Below are 18,490 nucleotides of genomic sequence, written 5' to 3'. Positions count from 1 at the left end.
TCTCGTAAACTAGTATAGCTATAGTAGCTCTATTATGACAGGGTTTACGGGAATCTAGAATTTAAACGGGTGGTGTCTCACCAAAGGAATACGAGTATTAATTAAGACAGCTTATATATATAGTAGACAATTTAAATTAAACGGCCGTCGAAGAAAAAAACGATACGATCCCGAGATGCCGGGGTGCTGTCATGAGTAACCAGTGGAACTGACTGACCGGATCCGCGAACCAGCCTCAAACTCTTATAGACGGCTTCACCACTAGAATCCCCGCGCTCAAGGATGGCTATGGACAACTTTTGAGGACATAATTAACGCACAAAGTGTGCTGGCAAGATTCGAGCTGTTGATATCGATATGTAATCGAAAAATAAATACGGGTGCGGGATCTGTCAATGCAACGTGTACAATCGATCAGTTACCCGCAGTCAAACGAAATGACCCCCCTCCTCCTAGTTGCTTGTATGGCGCTTGGGAGTGGGATTAGCCACGAATACCGATTTATATATACTATCAATAGGATATAGTTAATTTTAATGCGAATACACTATTTATTCGAAAGTCGAGCGCGGGCTGGAGGCGAATCGTTCAATGTATTAATATCATAATCAGCTTTCCTTTTCTCATTCTAATTTGAAAGAATATTGATGTCAATTACGCACCTGATAGCCTCTCTGCGATACCTTCTGTTGATTCTTTTAGACGTTAAATGTCTGATATCATGATAGAATAAGCTTTGAATTGCAATTGAGTTATAGTACATGAAATATGAGACTATGGATATATAAACTTCCCTTTAACCGTTCTCTTGAGAAAACACCCGTTCAACATGAGCTAGCGAGTGCAAACAAAAATAACTGCATATGCGCATGCTGCTGCCAAAGTAGTCCCAGCTGACTATCTATTTAAATATTTTTGTATGCTCAGATTCGAAAAAAGGCAATCCTTCACAGATGTATCTGTATACAAACCCAATTGCAAGCGATACGGTAAAAAGCTAGTGTAAGTGAACATTAGACAGAAGATATTTAAGATCAAGGCCGTTCCACTTAGAAGAGAAAGCTACATAAAAGTCCGGTTTACTAAAATAGATCATCGGCTTTGATAATATATATTGATCAATTGAGTTACAACGAAAATTTGAAGCTCGAGTAACGTATGTTTGGTATATACCGAGTCTCGTATCCAGTTATATGCTATTAAATCATTTTAATCCGATCATTCGATTCATGAATTCACATAGAGCGCATTTAAACATTTTAGTAAATATATAGCAGTCCCCGTGCAATTGCAAGAGATGGATCTCGAGAGTAAACTGTCCAATGTCGGACGTTTCAAAGATCCCTAATTGGTATCCTACAACCCGCCGAGATTGATCGCTTTGAGAAAAGGTTTTAGTCTTAGCTGGCCTTTAAAATTAGTCCATCTATATATTAGTAAATGTATTTCAGTCTCTCAATAACGCTGTGTAGGTTCATCAAGGCAGAAATGAAGTAAACTGTAAGAGTAAAATATCACTAGCCGGAAGCGTGGTACACGATTAAAGACATGACGTTGTCTCGGAGAGCTAGCTGGCATGCAGCTGCACAACACGCTGAAGCGCCTTGCAAATGAGCCTTACTCGTCTTGAGGAGGTTTTCTACTCAAGCGCCGGTCCATCGAACAAAAAGTCGATTCCATTTGATCAGTTGATTGACTAAATTGTTCGTTCAGGATGAGAGATCCCCGCTCCTCCCACTCATTCATTTTGGCATATCCATGCACTTAATAGCACAGTTGATGCTGTGCCACATCTCAGCATATAAATTCCTTCGAATTCGAAAGCTACGTTGGCTTTGTCAGGGCATGCTTAAAATACCACACAACGATTTATTTTATGAATCATCAGGTTTTATCACGCTTTCAATTTCTCCCGGAATATACGGAGCATATCAAATATTCTATCTATATCCAATAAGATATCGAATTTATTCATATTTGAAAATATGTAGGATTTGTTTATTTTTTGCGTCTGGCGAAGGACATGCGCCTGCAGGCCTGATTTTCTGCCAAGTTACATCAATTGAGCTAGGCCAAACAGGTCCTTTGAACCGAATTAGTCATTTCTTATCGTATCTGTTATGATGGACGTGCGAGCTTCTATGCTAAGAGTTAGTATATAATGCAGCCGGGGAGCCTTCCAGTGACTTATATTTTCTGACCAAGATTCTTAAATTTTGCACGTTTATATAATTATATCGTCCCCAGAATTGCATGTGTACCAATATCACAACCATATACCTTGTTTTCTACCTATCTCTTTTACTCTGAAATAAGTAAAATCAAGAAGCTCATCTTCTAGTCTTGACGAAATCGTTTCAATTGCAGACTTAATCTTTATCCTATACATACTGGGAACGAGACTATATAATCTACAATAATGAAGGGTCTATACAACGACCTAATGAGCCTCTGCGCTTCGAACGAATCATTCTATTTTGTAGATCATAACTACAATGGAGTGACCTTCCGCGTATTCTCCTACCGTCTGTCGACCTACTCAGACTTCTTATTACCAGGTGCATTAGAATGCCGTGGCCATACTTTCCGACTAGACCCATCCAACGCCGAAACGACCCCGACACTAATATCCATCCCGATGGAGAAGTTTTTCAACGTCGGCGAGAACCCAATGACTATGAACCTCGATTGGTCTAAAGTAGTCCGTGTGGATGACAAGCGCGACGGCTCCCTAATTTCCACTGTATCCGTTGGGGATGGGGATGATGGGGAGTTTATTCTTAAGTCCAAGACTTCTTTGACCTCCCAGCAGGCAAAGCTTGCTACCAATCTTTTGAGTACACCGGAATATGAGCCACTGTGGGAGGCTTGTCGTCGGATGACGAAGTTGGGGTTTACGGTTAATATGGAGTACACTGCGCCGACGAATCAGATCGTACTTACATATAAAGGAACAGAACTCCGAGTCTTGAATATCCGTTCGATAGACGACGGTTCCTATCTACCGCTAAGCGACCTGGATATTCCAACGAAGTTTCTAGTCGATACATTCGCAGACAAAGTATCACAGTCATGGGTTGACGATGCTCGCACCAAAACCGGCGTAGAGGGTTGGGTATTATGGTTCGACAGTGGTATGAAGGTCAAGCTCAAGACCGACTGGTATTCAAACCTGCATTTGCAGAAGGAACGGGTGGCAAGCTCTCGTAGTCTATTCGAATTGGTACTGATGGAACAGTCCGACGATTTGAAGACTCTGTTTCTGAAAGATCCGCAGTCTATTACACGCATTGAGGAAATGGAAGTGAAGGCAAAGACGATTTATAACCGTCTACACAAGCTAGTGGATGATTTCTATCAGACGAATAAGGATCTCTCGCGCAAGGATTATGCGGTTTTAGCTCAGAAACTATTAAAGGCCGAAGGCGTCTTCCCACAGGCGATGAACCTGTATTCGGGAAAGGCCATGGGTTTGCGCGAGCATCTTATTAGGAACTTCAAGTCCTTGGGTCTAGTCGAGGTTGAGGACACATCCGCGGTCATAGAATAATTTGATAAGTTAACTCTCGATACTGTTGACTTTAGAAGTATCTGTCCCTAAACTTTAAAGTGGAGATAGAATCAAGAAACTCAGAAAAGAAGGATGGAAAGAAGGATAGAAAAATGCCTTTGTACAAAAGTATGTATGCGTATATAAAGATATCGATCCTCCAAACATCTACGAAGTTCTTGCGATTTAGTAATATAAAAAAGAACCCTGAGTGGTATATCCATCAACCCTGTGTAGTGGTGTCATCCTAAAATATAGCAGTCGAAAAACAGGAAAAAGTGCTGTCACAATCAAAACTAAAAGAGGAAGAAACAGTTCATGAAGAAAATATCAAATATCCCAGCATTAAAAGCACTTTTTTCTGCCCAGAGTTCATGGTCTCCAAGAAAGAGAGACAAAGATTAGAAGAGGGTGGTATAAAGTAAGAGGCAGAAAACACAGATACAGGAAGAAAACTTTGAGAAAAGAAAGATAATCTGAATCTAGGAGAATCGAATCGCTTTAGTTCCCCTCCCCAGAACTCCTTGCTAAAAAAAACCAAGGAAACAAAACCAAAAACCCAATCAATGGAGAGTATGTAGAAGGAGAAGAGACTATTCGTAAGCGTATAATCTCTCATGTCATGAACACCCCGCCGTCGGCACCTGCGGTCGCTCCAATTCCTCCCTCAGCAGCTTCAAGGTCAGCGGTTTCGGCAAGAAATGATCACTGCCGGCCTCCATGCACTCCTTCTGACTCAACGAATCTACGTTAGCCGTCAAGCTGATAATCCTCAATCTTCCCGGTAGCTCCCCTGCAGCTTCCATAGCTCTTATCCTCCTGCAGGTACTTGGCCCGCTAAGAACTGGCATTTGCGAATCCATCAGAACGAGTGAATATTGTCGTCGATTTTCCATAATTTTCTCCAAAGCCACTTTTCCATTTTCTGCAACATCTACCGCCCTCCCTAGCTTTTTCAGCATCTTAACTCCTAGCTGTTGATTGATCGGATTATCCTCCACTAGTAAGATCACATCCCCGCTTTCCTGTACATCAGGTGGGATCTCCAATATCGGGCTCTGGGCTAATGGACTTGGTGCCGCTATAATCCTCTTAAGCTCTTCCAAGGCTGGGTTAGCACTAATGCTGACTTTCCTAACCAATTGAGCATCCTCTACCCTCCCCCTTGTCAACATCTTGATTAAAAGATCATCGACACAAATGGGCCTCTTCAGTAGAATAACATGCTCCAGATTTCTGAGCTCTCTGACACTCTCATCCCCGTGCAAGATGAACCATTTGATTGCCCCATCACTCTCCACAATCTGGGAAATAATCTGTGGCGACAAACATTTGATATCTGCAAGCACCCTTTCCATTCCCTTCAGCCCCCTCACATGATGTACCGGATCAATCGCTGAAACTGTAAAATGCGCGCTAAGGGCCCATTGGACGACCGTACTGCTCCGTTTGCTTCTTAGCCACACCGCCATCCGGATCTTACTCTGTACTGCAGGTCGCATGGGATATGTATTCGGTAGTCCGGGTATTACAACCGTGAATTCGCTTCCTTTTCCTTCCTCGCTTTCTAAGGTTATCCTTCCATTCATCTTCGCCACCAATTGTCTGCATATCGCGAGTCCCAATCCTGTTCCCAAGTGTTTTCGTGTTAGACTGGTATCTGCCTGTCGGAAAGGCTCGAATACAATCTTTTGGCTGGCTTGTGAAATTCCGATACCCGTATCGCTAACGCTAATGCACAGACTATCTTCATCCGCGCATGTCCATAATCTGACAAGAATGTATCCCCTCCTGGTAAACTTCATTGCATTTCCGACGAGGTTCATCAGTACCCTCGCGAAATATGTTTCATCTACATTGAAGACGTCCGGAACGTCGCAGTCCATGATTATGATAATATCGACACTCAAGGTATTTGAGATCTTGGTCATGCAAGTCTGCAGCATGTCGAAAACCAGGTCTTTAATTCGAACATCTGAGGCGGATGCGGCGGTTTCCGAGTGATCGTTTTCGAGCCGTGTGAAATCGAGGACATTCTTGGTGATTAGGTCTAAAGCATGACAGCTTCCTTGAATAGACTTGACAAAGCTCATTTGTTCCTCATTGAGCGGTGTCAAAGCAAGTAAGTCGACAAATCCAGTAATTGCATGAAGCGGTGTCCGTAGTTCGTGAGAGGCAACGGAAATGAATTCCGTCTTAACCTTATCGTTTCGTTCTGCCGCTTCCTTTTCCGCAATAGCCTTCCATAACTTGCGTTTCGTTACAATCATTTCGGCAAGTCGGTCGCGAGATTGTGTTATCGTCCGGGCTAAGACAACGTAAGACATTAAACAACTGATAATAGCAACAAATGCAACTCCGAGTGGTAGAACGGTAGGAATGGAGCCTTGGTCCCATGGTGGTGGCCGGGTTGTAGAGAATGTAGCGGCCCACATTCCAGTCCAATGCATGGCGTTGATGCCAATTGCAGCTACTATTGCAAAAGCAATTTGAGAGATACTGTCAGATTCGTTAGGGAGGAAAATAAGGGCGACCATAGAAACTATATAGGCGATGACAACGGAAAGAACAATGAGGCCGCGATTCCATTGGATGAAGCCATCGAAGTGCATAGCTTTCATTCCTACATAATGCATCGCGCATATGCTAAGGGACATCAATGCGCCGACAACAAAAACGCGGAGGTTTAGGCCACGTTGGAGATGAGTTATTATCTGTACGGGGAAACTAGTGTCGTCATGAGTACCCCTTGAGAGCAAAGCACTGGCAAGGTTGAGCACAGTACCCATTTCGGATGTTGAACTTTCGTATTCCGGTGTATCTGGAGGTTTGCGATTCGAGCTATTGCCGTTTATTGAGATGCCATTTATGGTCATCCCATGTTCTGAAACATTGTCTTGGTTTGATATGGGGAGGTACATGTCTCGTCTTCTCCGACGCTTCTTGATCCAGATATTGCTAGCAAGACCGCCCAACATGCCCACTATAGCAACAATGGCGGAGAAGATAGTCATCGGCAGGTTGAAATTGACCGGCATGCCGATATCAAGAGCTATCATAGCTACGAAATGGAATGCCCATATGGCACACCCTCCGAACTCGACAGCAGCGAGGATCATCCATCCGAGCCGGTGGGCCGTCCATGTGGAAAGACGGCATTGAACATAGAGCTGAGTGGTCGTATATGCTCCGAGGAAGCTAACGAAGAAGGACAGAACTATAAGCCAAGGCCTCCAGCGCTTCTCGAGAATATATACCTCCGGAGAGGTCGGGTCGTCTGTGACCATGGCGACGTGAGGTTTGGAGCGTTGATGTGTTGTTATGGGTACGCAGATCTGTGTAACCGGTGGTGCTTAGCGTTGCGGGATGAATCAAGCGGCGGCCAGCGTGCAGCGTGCAAGGATGTTGCAGCCAAGAGCCCGCTTTAGCACAAAGGCATCTCCAATGCTCTCGACTCTGTAATGTCCTGAGTGTCGCTATTATATCTTTTAAGGTTGTAAAGTAGATGCGGATTGAGGAAAAGGTGTAGAATTCGGCAATGTCGTCGTCCTCCGCCTAAAACCAGCTACACAAGAGGTTGCTGCTAACTTAGTTCACTTGCAGTCGTGGTGTGCAAGTGAGTCGTTCGTTGGGTGCTAAGTGGCAAGCGGTCGTCCCAATAAGTCAGGGGAGGGAAAAAAAAAGAGGAAGAGATCCGAGCTCGATTTTAGATCTGGTGTGCAGTGGCTGGCAATTATTAAAGGGTCCTTGCTGCTCTCTGCTACTCTCTGCTGGCTGGGCTTCGCTTGAGCAAGCCTCCCTAGCCAGTTCCGATTTAATATCAATTCGAATCGATTTTCGAGCGGGGGTGTTTCCTCTCTTGCCTTTCTGGCCAACCGAACCAGTTCAAAAAAAAAAAAAAAAAAAAAAACAATTAAGAAATAAAAAGAATAGAAGGGAAGGAAAGAAAGCAAGAAAGAAGAGAAAGATATGACCACTCGGAAATCAACCGGCGACAAATGAATCAAGCTGTCATTAGTATATATGTAGGTATCTCGATACAGAATGCTAGGGAATGGACCGAGAAGAGCAATCCGTTGGCTGCGGTAGCCCTTGCTGCGCGGCAGGAAAGCAAGGAATGAGGAAGATGCAGTTGGTGAGCAAAACAGGGCAGGATGTACGTATCGACGGCCCAAATTTGAGTTGAGCACAATAGAAAGTGTAGAAAAATAAGGTGAGTGTGAGAGAGGTCTGGTTAACGGAATAGGAGAATGATGTATGTTTGTGTCTCGAAGTGGCAAGCAGCAGCTGAATTCTCATTGACAAGAAGGGATCGGGAGATATTGCCTCGCAGGTTGCTGCATACACATGTATGCACCTTATGTATCAATCTAATGCCCTCCCTTGTCCCGTAGCCAGAGATCGTTTGTGGTTTCCTGCCAACGGCTCCAGGCAGAAGAGAAAGAGAATTGGGAAATTATGGCTAGACCTTAGCCGACCATCAAGATCTCGATCCCACCCAATATCCAACCGGGGTCATGCTCCTCATATACCACATTCTTTCTCGATCCGGCCCAAGAAAGACGAGGTTTATAATTGGGGTACCTGCCAATAAAAACCCGGCGTCCAGGGAAAAGTGTATTGGGAAACCACGGGAGAAAATGGGAACCTTAAGTTAGATTTCGTCTGTTTTCGAATTTTTGGAGGGCAGAAAGCGAACTCTAAAGCATCAACGTCCTGTGACAAAACGTGGACGCCATACATTGTCTCGAAACTCGAACAGACCACTTATGCGCTTTTCAGCGGATTCTTTAGGAAAGAATTTAGCGGTCGCCAGCCCAAGAGAAAAATTCTCTCTTTTTCAGGAACATTCACATTAGCGCGGGACCTCGGATCCAAAAACCGCCTCGAAAAAAAACCGTCCTGTCAAGCCAAAGGTCAAGTCGAGTCGCGATAAGTGGAATTTGACCAAGCAGCCCTTGGGTCCTAGTGCAGACGGAATTCTCTCAGCTGAGGAGCTCAAATTGGGGTCTTGTGTTTTCTGGGGCAGCACCGCATTGGTTGGTTGGTGGTGCATGGAAAAGTTTCAAGTTATGGCGTCTTGGCTATCTAGGCCGTGGGCTAGACCATCGCAGCTTGGCCGGTCGGATAGATTGGCGGAGGCCCGCCATGGCGCCTGATATCGATTTCACCCGCTGATACCGTGCGCCCATGTGCAAAAAGAGGCGAACGGTTGAGAGGGTTAATATAAAACGTGGTATTCGGTTTTTGATTCTTTGAATTTATAAAACGGAGAATCTTCCTTTTCCATCGAAACTCTTTTTTTATCCCTTTCGTATCAAACACGAGATATCGATATGAGATACCTCGGCCAAGGCCTCTGTACCTTTTCTGTAAGCCATAAAATATGGGGACTACTCCGTAGAGCTAGACAAAATGTGACAATGGTGTTTAACTCAGCGAAGAACTTAGCCCGGCGATGACGGAATTTGGCCAACAGAGTTCAGGAAAGTTCAGGTGAAAGTTGAAAGTTAGAGAATTGGATCGAACAAAGACAGAGGAACGAGGAACGGAAGGATAACAAGCCGTGAAGGTTGATGAGAGAGGGGAATGTCGGAGCGTTATATCCGCTATTTGTCATGTTGGCTGTCCCGAGCGTCTTGTGTTGGAGGCCGTGTTGCGAGTCGCATACAGACAACACAGCGCTCATTTTAATCAATTTTGACTATGCCATGCCGGCCATGCAGCATGCATCGACGCATGCGATGTAAACGGAAAACGGCTTACAAATACTCCAAACCAACCGCGATCCGGGTTCAATTTAAATGCACGCACATCCTAACTGTCTGGGGCTGTAGAGGAAGGTGCTTATTTGATGACAGCTGGGGGAACAAATGCTTCTGAAAGATTAAGCTCACTCCGGCGGGGCTGGGCACGCTTGGCCACATGCCCAAAAGCCATCTTAGTTCATAACAAGGACGGTGACGCGATGCGGCCAATGAACAGATTCGACCTAATTCTAATCCTCTGTAATTCAAATACTTCCTTTGAGGCGTCCCCAGTACTACGCTAATATATACTAGACGGCGATGCCAGGACCCACAGTGCACGTATGTGCGGCCAGTTGTAGCTGGGACTCCGTCTACTACTATGTTTGTATGCGGCCCGGCCGAAGTTTCAGGAAGTCGATATATGTCATGTCATGATGTATGCAACAGGGCAGTGCTATTGCACCTACTCTTTGATCAGAATGTGCTTTGCATTCTATGAGATTAGTTTTGTCTAGATACAGCTGTACAGATCTAGCCCGAATTAATTCTTTGTCATCCGGATATATACACTTACATGCATATGTCGAGGTATCAGCGTATCTTGTAAGTACTTACATGGCACAATCGGCATTGGCGATAAGCATATAAATATAAATATCACAATCCATCCGAACTTTCATTTCTCTCTCCCTTCTTCATTCCTATCACATTACATACTATCACCATCACTACTAGTATACTATACTTTGATAATCAAATCACAATCAACGTCCATAGACAAGACACCTGCGTGTTTGACGAGGATCCTTGTCTACTATACCTACACGGCCTTTTGAGTTTTGCCATTTCGGTCGCAATCGTGGGAGCCGTCAGCAGAACCACTTAAAAAATGTCATCTTTCTTTAACCGTATCGCCCGCCACTTCTCAAGCTCAAGTAGCATCGGCGTTACCAGTGCCGGTGGTGGTGGCTCGAACTCTACTCTCCCGGCGAATACAGAGCTGGCTACTGTCGCTGCCGGCTGCTTCTGGGGTATTACTTTATCTCCATTGTTTTATTTTATTTCATTTTATTTATCCGTTTTCTTGTCGAAAGGGAAGCATTTGCTAACAGATATCATATGTAGGGGTCGAACATATCTATCGAAAGCACTTCAAGGATCAGGGTCTGATTGACGCTCGGGTTGGATATACTGGTGGTGACCAGTCCAATCCGAGCTATTCCAGAGTCTGCGGTGGTGGCACTGGCCGTAAGTTCCCTCTTTCTACACGAAAAGCATACATCTTTTTACGTCACGGTCAAAATCTAATATAGATATACTATTTAAAAAAATTAGATGCCGAAGCATTACAAATAACTTTCGACCCATCGAAAGTCAGTTACAGAACTCTCATTGAATTCTTGTATCGCATTCACGACCCAACGACTCTCAACCGCCAAGGCGGGGACGTTGGCACTCAATATCGCTCTGGTATTTTCTACCATTCCGAAGAGCAGAAGAGAATCGCAGAGGATGTCACAAGAATGGCGAACCAGAACTGGTGGGGGAACAAGATCTCAACTGCAATTATCGGTGCATCGGACTGGTGGGATGCTGAAAAATATCACCAAAAGTACCTAGAGCATAACTCGGGTGGATATGAATGCCCATTGCATTATTTGAGGCCATTCAAGCTGCCAGAAGGGTACCCCGCCGAGGAGGATTCGAGTCAGTCTAACGACTCAAAACCAGCTCCCGCCGCTACCGCTGCTGCCGCTGAAGAGCCCAAGGCCGAGTTGTAAACGATGGCGATAAGCAAAGATGAGGTTAAAATCAGTCTTTTTGTTTCAGGTCTTTAGCGTAGTTTTCCCCACTACAATGCACTGTACCGTTGATATTATATTACATGGCTTCAGTCGTTTCCTTTTCGCCACCTGCACCCCCTCGTACTCGATAGTATGATAGCTTTTTCTCAACCCCTAGTTTTTTAATACACCCTTCATTCGATGTAAAATATATACTTATCTAGCCGGTATATACAAATCTATATGAAATGCAAATAAGAAAGTGGCGTTGTGCATGTGGAATCTTCTAGACATCTGCTTTTGACGTGGGGCGCAAACAAACACTTTTAGACTGACCGACAAGCATCCCCGCGATCCCATTCCACTCCGTTTTATATACCTACCCACGCGAACTCCACCAACCTCATCACCTCCCTTTTCTCTTCTCTTCTCTCTTCTCCCTTTCCATCTCCCCTCTAAAACTACCAAGGAAAACTTCATCGTCACTTACCATCAGATCATCTATCCATCATGGCTGACGCTGTATGTATTCTCTTGCTTTTCTGTTTGAAAGATAGCTTTGATGAATGTCTCTAACGTTTATCGCAGTTGAAAGCCCAAGGCAATGCCGCCTTCTCAGCTAAGGACTTCCCAAAGGCTATGTATGTTCAATCACCATCACTATCACCATCACTATCAATATCAAACCCCAAGATGGGCACCTATGCCAGGGCATATTCTAATAAAGCTACCTAGTGATCTATTCTCACAAGCCATCGAAATCGATCCTACAAACCACGTCCTCTTCTCCAACCGATCCGGTTCTCATGCTTCATTGAAGAACTTCGATGAAGCACTCAAGGATGCTACAAAGTGTACCGGTACGATATAATACCTACTATCTATACTCATCCTCAACTTATTCCTCACACTAACTATCTGTCGTCCAGAAATCAAACCAGATTGGAGCAAAGGCTGGTCGAGAAAAGGTGCTGCCCTCCACGGCACCGGTGACTTAAGTATGTCTTCACACCCTTTTACATCCTACTCACTAGACAATCAATACTAATATATCCCCTCCTAGTCGGAGCCATCGATGCCTACGAAGAAGCCCTAAAACTCGATGCCAACAATGCCACCGCCAAGCAAGGTCTAAGCTCCGTCCACGAAGCCATCCGTCGAGAACAAGAACGTGATGGTGTCCGTGGTCCACCCGGTGGCGGTCCAGGTGGAATGGGATTGGATTCACTCTTCAGCGATCCAATGCTCATTCCAAAGCTTGCTGCAAACCCAAAGACCAGAGATCTCGTTCAGGATCCCGAGGTTCTCGCTAAGTTGCAGAGGTTGAAGCAGAATCCTGCTGATTTCCAAAGGTATTTAATCAGTTCCTTTCAACGATGTATACTATACCTGTATAAAGTTACTAGATACATTAATGATGTACAAACAGCGTCCTCGGCGACCCCCAAATGATGACAATCCTCGCTGCAATCCTCGGAATCTCCGACCAAAGACCCGGTGCCGCCGAAGAAGACACCCCAATGTACGACGCTGCCCCACCACCACCCCGCTCCAAAACCCCACCACCGCCACCGCAGCCACAAAAGGAACCAACTCCAGAACCCGAAGACCCCGAAGAAGTCGCCAAACGCGAAGCCAAAGAAGCAGCAGACAAAGAAAAGGCACTCGGAAACGATGCATACAAGAAGCGAAACTTCTCTGTTGCCATCGAACACTACAACAAAGCCTGGGAGCTTCATAAGGATATCACTTACCTCAACAACTTGGCTGCTGCTAAGTTCGAAGCAGGAGATTATGAAGGTTGTATCGCCGATTGTGAAAAGGCTATCACCGAAGGCCGAGAGGTATTTGCCGACTTTAAGTTGATCGCAAAGTACGTCCCCTAACTGTCTCTGTACCCCCATCATCCTTTACAAACATAACATAATAACCCTCCAATTTCTCTAGAGCCTACGGCCGTATCGGTACCGCCTACCACAAACTCAACGACCTTTCCAAAGCCATCGAATACTACCAACGTTCCCTAACCGAACATCGCACACCAGACATCCTGGCCAAACTCCGTACCGTCGAAAAGCTCAAGGTCCAATCCGAAAAGGAAGCCTACGTCTCCCCCGAAAAGGCCGAAGAAGCTCGTCTCGAAGGTAACGAAAAATTCAAAAACGCAGATTGGCCCGGTGCCGTAGAAGCCTACACGGAAATGATCAAGCGTTCCCCGAACGATGCTAGGGGTTATACCAACCGTGCTGCTGCTTTACAAAAGCTCATGAGCTTTCCTAGTTCGATTGATGATTGTAGGAAGGCTATTGAATTGGACCCTGGCTTTATGAGGGCTCATATTAGACTCGCTCAGGGTTACTTTGGTTTGAAGGAGTATAATAAGGTTCTCGATGCTTTGGCTGCTGCTACAGAGGCCGATAGGGAGTTGAAGCATACAAGGGAGATTGAAGAGTTGAGCCAGAAGACTATGGGAATCATGTATACTGCTCATGAGAATGAGACGGAAGAGCAGGCTAGGGAGAGAATCCAGAGGGATCCAGAGGTATGTCCCCCCCATATCACCTTCATCGGAAGCAAAGGACAAGCAAAGACTAACATACACCTTTTCCTCTAGATCGTCTCCATCATCTCCGACCCAATCATGCAAACAATCTTGAACCAGGCAAAGAATGACCCAATGGCCTTGCAAGAACATATGAGAAACCCAACAGTCAGAACAAAAATCCAGAAGTTGATCGCTGCTGGTGTCATCAGGCTTGGTAGGTAAAAAGGTGCAGACGTGACGGGAAAGAACAAAAAGTAAATGCCTTCTTGATAATTGTTGGAGCATTCGATTGATGGAAAAAAACAAAATGCATAACATGAAGATGCAAGGAACCCCAATAAACCCCTAGGAAGGAATCATAAGGAATATGGATAACCAATTTATATCAGAAATCCTTCTCGTTCTTTGAAGTCTTAAAACGTAATCGAGAAGTTTTAGCGGGGTGGAGAAAAAAGAGGAAGGATTATTTATCATGCGGACTCCCCCGTTCTCTCTTTCTTCTTTTGCATTCCTCTTTTTTTTTTTTAACTTTGCACGGATGTTTCTCATCTCTCTCCATTTCCTCATCATCATCGATTATAGGCGGTCTTGGTTGTTAAGTAACGCACAGAAAGCCAATAAAACAATTCAAAATAAAAAAAAAAGTATTATAATCATACTGTACTTGACAATCGTAATCATACGGCTGGAACGAACTTGGAGGACTTTTAGCTTTGACTTTTCTACTCGTGGATGAATCCAGTTATTATATATACTTATTCCAAATTCGAATTGATATACCCTCCCATGCATGCCTACCCATCCAAAAACCCATCTATAGAATGAAAACATAATACATAACAAAAAAAAGGGAATACTTTCCACAAAAGCAAGCTTGCAACAATATTGCAATTAATACATGAATCATTATCGAAATCCCGCAAGCCTTGATTAAAAGGGAGGAGAGGACTTTAAGGAAATAATAGAAAGGAGATAGATATATCTACAGAGTTAATAAAATAATAAAAAAGTGTCTTTAAATTTGATAAAAAAAAGTAAGGAAATAGCTAACGTTAAATAATAGTAGCAATAATAATAAAAAGGGCCTTAACAGTAAATCGTGAAAGTAAAACAAAGGGAAGAACACAGACGCCATCGCGAGATATATAAAAAGAAAACAGGCGTGAGGAATGAAACATACACAACCCTATCGCCGAAAAGTATTCTCAACGTATAGTAAAACAAGTGAGCAAAATAAGGAGAACAAAGGGGGGTTTGAAAAAGGGGAGGGTTAAATAGATACAGAGAAGTAAAAAAGAGATAAAACAGGCTCGCACCTAAATCGTGGAGGGGATTGAAGAGAAGAAGAAGATAAAGAAGTGGTATATGTACCCACGACGCCGCTGGTCAACATCTCCCATCCTGTATATACGTCATATATAAAAGAAGCAAATCTCTCAAAAATAACATCCCAACCTACTGTCACCAAAAAAGAGCAGGAAACTCTAGCAATCTTCAAAAAAAAAAAAAAAACATAAAAACATAAAAACTCACCGCATCCTATTCCCTGCCTCCGTGTTCCTCGCCACTGTATCAAACCTAATATTCCTCTTCCAGGTCCTTCTACACCTCTCAACGCCGCCAGCTTCCAACCATCTCGTAAGATTCTTACATTGACTCACATCGAAGCTTTCTAATTTCGTGCACCCTTCAACAACGGCTTCAACACCGACCCCAGTAACTCTAACACACCCACGGACGGATAACTCGCGAAGTTCGAGGAGATGCAGACTTATCGCTCGTAAAGAAGAGTCGCTGACTGCAGAACCACAGAAGGAGAGCTTGAGAGAGGTGAGGGATTGGCAACCCAAAGAAAGAACCTCAGTTGCTGTATCGGAAAGGGCGCAACAGAACGACTATATCCCAAAAATCGTTAGTAAAGTCAACCTGGAGAATAGGAAATATGAATTCGGCGTAAATATCTAACCAAATCGAGAACCTTCAACCCCTTCGCCGCATTCGTCAAAAACACAATAGCACTATCAGTCAAATATGTGCAATCCGCAAGACACAGATGCGTCAAATTCGGAAAGCGCGTAATGCTCCAATGTTGGAAACCCTGATCCGTAATCGTTGTACAGCGTGTCAAATCAACCTTCTCTAGGCGAGCCGCAGCATGAACTGCCAAGTGTGACATTGTCCGGTCCGTAACATGTTTGCAGTATGAAAGCGTCATATTCTTCAGTTTAGCACAACCGATGACCGTTCCTGGGGGCGGGTAGAGAAGTTCATGCTGTTTTGCTTTTGCCGGATCGCCCTGGAATTGCATTTGCGCGTACATGGGATGCATTTCGGGGACCACCCAGCCTGTGACTCTAGCAAGGAGGGTATCGCTGACTTTACGACAATTGCTGAGGTCGATTTCCTCGAGCCCCTTTGCTTTGTTGGACATTTCGAGAATAGCTTGGCCGGTGATATCCCACACGCTCTTCATCTTCCAGATTTTGGAGTTAGGAGCGCAGACATTAGCAAGTACTGTAAATCCTTCGTCGGTGAGGTGGTAGCAATTACTAATATCGACGATTTCGGGGCGAGATCCAACAAATGGAACGATGACGTTTATTAGTATTTCATCTGTGACTACTCGGTTATAGGGTTTCAAGTCGAGTACTCGAAGAATATCTCGGTTTGTGTTCAAAAGCTTGGCCCAATGTGTCGAGACTTGTCGTAATCGCATTAACTCGTGAAGCTCCATATACTCGAAAATCTTGAGCAGAATGTCGTCTTTGAGTGCCCCTTTATTAAACTGTGTCGTTCTTCGCTGGACGATTCGAGCTCGCTTAGCACTCGAATAGTGTTCTGGGGGAGTGGTAGGGTGCTTGGATTTGTTCGGGGAGGGTGATATAGGTCGTTCGATGTCCGCTTCCCCGCTGGTAGGCACCGTGGGCGCGGGTGGTGGCGGGGCTAATGAACCGCGTCTGCTTTTCGCTCGCATAGAATCAAAATCCGCAGGCAGGAACGGATCGGGATCCAATGGCTCGATAACATTGATACCAGGGAAAGTCGTCTCCGGCTGTTCGGAGTGAGGAGCAAGTGACTGTTTCAACGGGGAATCGGCGTGAGAAGGGTCCTTCAAATGTGTCGCAAGTTTCGCAGAAGCATCTGCCAAATCCATCCGAGAGATCGAGTACGTCGGCGTCGAGTGCCCGCTGTTTCCAACCGAAAGAGGGTCAACTTCCATCTTATCAGTATCGGCCGAATCCGCAGTCGACAATCTTCTCCTGGCTGTAGCTTCAACCTCACGCTTCATTTCCGTATTCCATCTTCGCCAGAGCTCCTCTAATACATTACCCTCAATGACAAGGCATTCAACAGAGTTGATAGTCCTAACGGTTGCCATACGTTTTGCGGTTAACCCGAGACCGGCAACTTCACCAAAATGATCCCCCTTCCGTAACTTGGCCACTACCCTCCCACTCTCCGGCGTGAATGACGGCGTATGATTACCAGCCGACGAGATTTCGGCGCTGTGGTCGACAACCTCGACTTCTCCCTGTATTATAAAGAAAATCTCGGTTCCGGGCGAGTTTTGGAGGACAATCGGGGTAAACGGTGGGTAAGACATTGGGGTAGCATTCATTCCAAGGAAGTGTAGTATCTCAGCCGGAAGGTTTGCAAACAGCGGCAGCTCCTTGAGAACTTGCCGAATATTCAATTCTCCCGTAGCCAATACAGATTCTGTAAGGGTTTTTCTTTGCGTTCCTGCAGAAACCACGAACGAAGAGCTTCCACCTTCCGCAGCTAGCATCGCGGCTCCGATGGGTATGGACTGCTCGCCACCGCCAGTGTGAGCAAGTCCAATGGCTCCGGGGACCTTTAGCTTCCCTACACCTTCTCTCTTCTTCTTCTCCAGGATTGCCAATCTTTCCATAGCTTCCTCCCTGATCGACTTCTCGACATCCGGGAACTTAGGCAGCTCTCTTCGTAAGGCGTCCTTAGTAAGAACCACCAGAAGACATCTTGTCCTAGCAATAATTGTCGCCGTTCTGGGGATATCCATAAGAATACCGATCTCCCCAAAGAACGCCCCAGGTTTCAGCTCAAAGTACGTGCTCTCCCCATCCCTTGACGTTACAGCCACAGCACCCCGAACCAACCAGTACATCGCCTTAGCCTCATCACCTTCAGTCAGGATATAATCCCTGGGAGCATGCTGCTGAGGTCTAATGGAAGCTGCAATTGCAGCCAAGAACTCCTCCGGCGCCGTCTGGAACAATGGAAACGACCTGAGTCGTTCCAGCAGATCCAACGGCATACCCGACTGATGTGTTGTTAACGGTGAGGGCCGGACGGGTCGGGCAGGGTTCATTTCTTGGTCAAAGGTATGCAGTATACTCAGCGGACTGGACCCGGCGGTCGGTGCTACGGGAGCACCTCGCCGCCTCATAACTGCGGTTGGAGATTTTGAGACTTTCCGCTTGGTTTTGGCTTTGTACGGGTGGGAGTTGTAGGTGTGGCGACGGGCGTCTCGGGGTCTACGTACTGATGCTTGTACGGTCTCCACGGTTGCTGTTATTTGGGAAATGTTGGGTGGTTGGTGGTTGGTGGTGGGGGAAAGGAGGGGGGGTGTGGGGAGGGAGCGGTGTTCTTTTGTGGGGAAAAAAGAACACCGGACGGGCAACGTTGGTTGAGGGAGGAACTGGGAGGGAGGGTGGGTGTGCTGGATATCGAGGTTTGGGGGCGGTAACGATGAGGTTGCGGGTTGGATTGGCTGCAGGCAAATCAATTGGAGCTGGACAACGTGAACCTTAATCGGTCAGAACTAACCACCTGACGACCACGAAAATCGGGCTGGATGGGTACGTACCAGGCGAGTTGAGTT

At 45.4% G+C, this 18,490-nt stretch overlaps 5 protein-coding genes across 5 annotated transcripts; 3 read left to right on the top strand and 2 right to left on the bottom strand.

The window, feature by feature from the left end:
* Window positions 1-2,419: 2,419 nt before the first annotated feature.
* On the top strand, window positions 2,420-3,550 carry AOL_s00080g131 (uncharacterized protein; the record flags this gene model as incomplete). Its single annotated transcript, XM_011124506.1, has 1 exon — window positions 2,420-3,550. The coding sequence occupies one exon, from the start codon at window positions 2,420-2,422 to the stop codon at window positions 3,548-3,550; it is 1,131 nt and encodes a 376-aa protein (XP_011122808.1).
* Window positions 3,551-4,170: 620 nt separating this feature from the next.
* On the bottom strand, window positions 4,171-6,837 carry AOL_s00080g130 (uncharacterized protein; the record flags this gene model as incomplete). The annotated part of the gene is made up of 1 exon (XM_011124505.1): window positions 4,171-6,837. The coding sequence occupies one exon, from the start codon at window positions 6,835-6,837 to the stop codon at window positions 4,171-4,173; it is 2,667 nt and encodes an 888-aa protein (XP_011122807.1).
* Window positions 6,838-10,189: 3,352 nt separating this feature from the next.
* On the top strand, window positions 10,190-11,081 carry AOL_s00080g129 (uncharacterized protein; the record flags this gene model as incomplete). Its single annotated transcript, XM_011124504.1, has 3 exons — window positions 10,190-10,331; window positions 10,426-10,548; window positions 10,636-11,081. 3 exons carry the CDS (start codon window positions 10,190-10,192, stop codon window positions 11,079-11,081), a joined length of 711 nt encoding a protein of 236 aa, XP_011122806.1.
* Window positions 11,082-11,594: 513 nt separating this feature from the next.
* On the top strand, window positions 11,595-13,851 carry AOL_s00080g128 (uncharacterized protein; the record flags this gene model as incomplete). Its single annotated transcript, XM_011124503.1, has 8 exons — window positions 11,595-11,606; window positions 11,673-11,725; window positions 11,820-11,944; window positions 12,014-12,082; window positions 12,148-12,436; window positions 12,514-12,957; window positions 13,032-13,626; window positions 13,699-13,851. 8 exons carry the CDS (start codon window positions 11,595-11,597, stop codon window positions 13,849-13,851), a joined length of 1,740 nt encoding a protein of 579 aa, XP_011122805.1.
* Window positions 13,852-15,158: 1,307 nt separating this feature from the next.
* AOL_s00080g127 (uncharacterized protein) lies at window positions 15,159-17,977 on the bottom strand (the record flags this gene model as incomplete). The annotated part of the gene is made up of 2 exons (XM_011124502.1): window positions 15,159-15,524; window positions 15,596-17,977. 2 exons carry the CDS (start codon window positions 17,975-17,977, stop codon window positions 15,159-15,161), a joined length of 2,748 nt encoding a protein of 915 aa, XP_011122804.1.
* Window positions 17,978-18,490: the final 513 nt, after the last annotated feature.

The sequence above is a fragment of the Orbilia oligospora genome (genome assembly GCF_000225545.1).
Source record: "Orbilia oligospora ATCC 24927 unplaced genomic scaffold scaffold00080, whole genome shotgun sequence".
Lineage (NCBI taxonomy): Eukaryota > Fungi > Ascomycota > Orbiliomycetes > Orbiliales > Orbiliaceae > Orbilia > Orbilia oligospora.
Note: the sequence above shows the minus strand (reverse complement) of the source record. Positions and strands in the feature narration are given on the sequence as shown.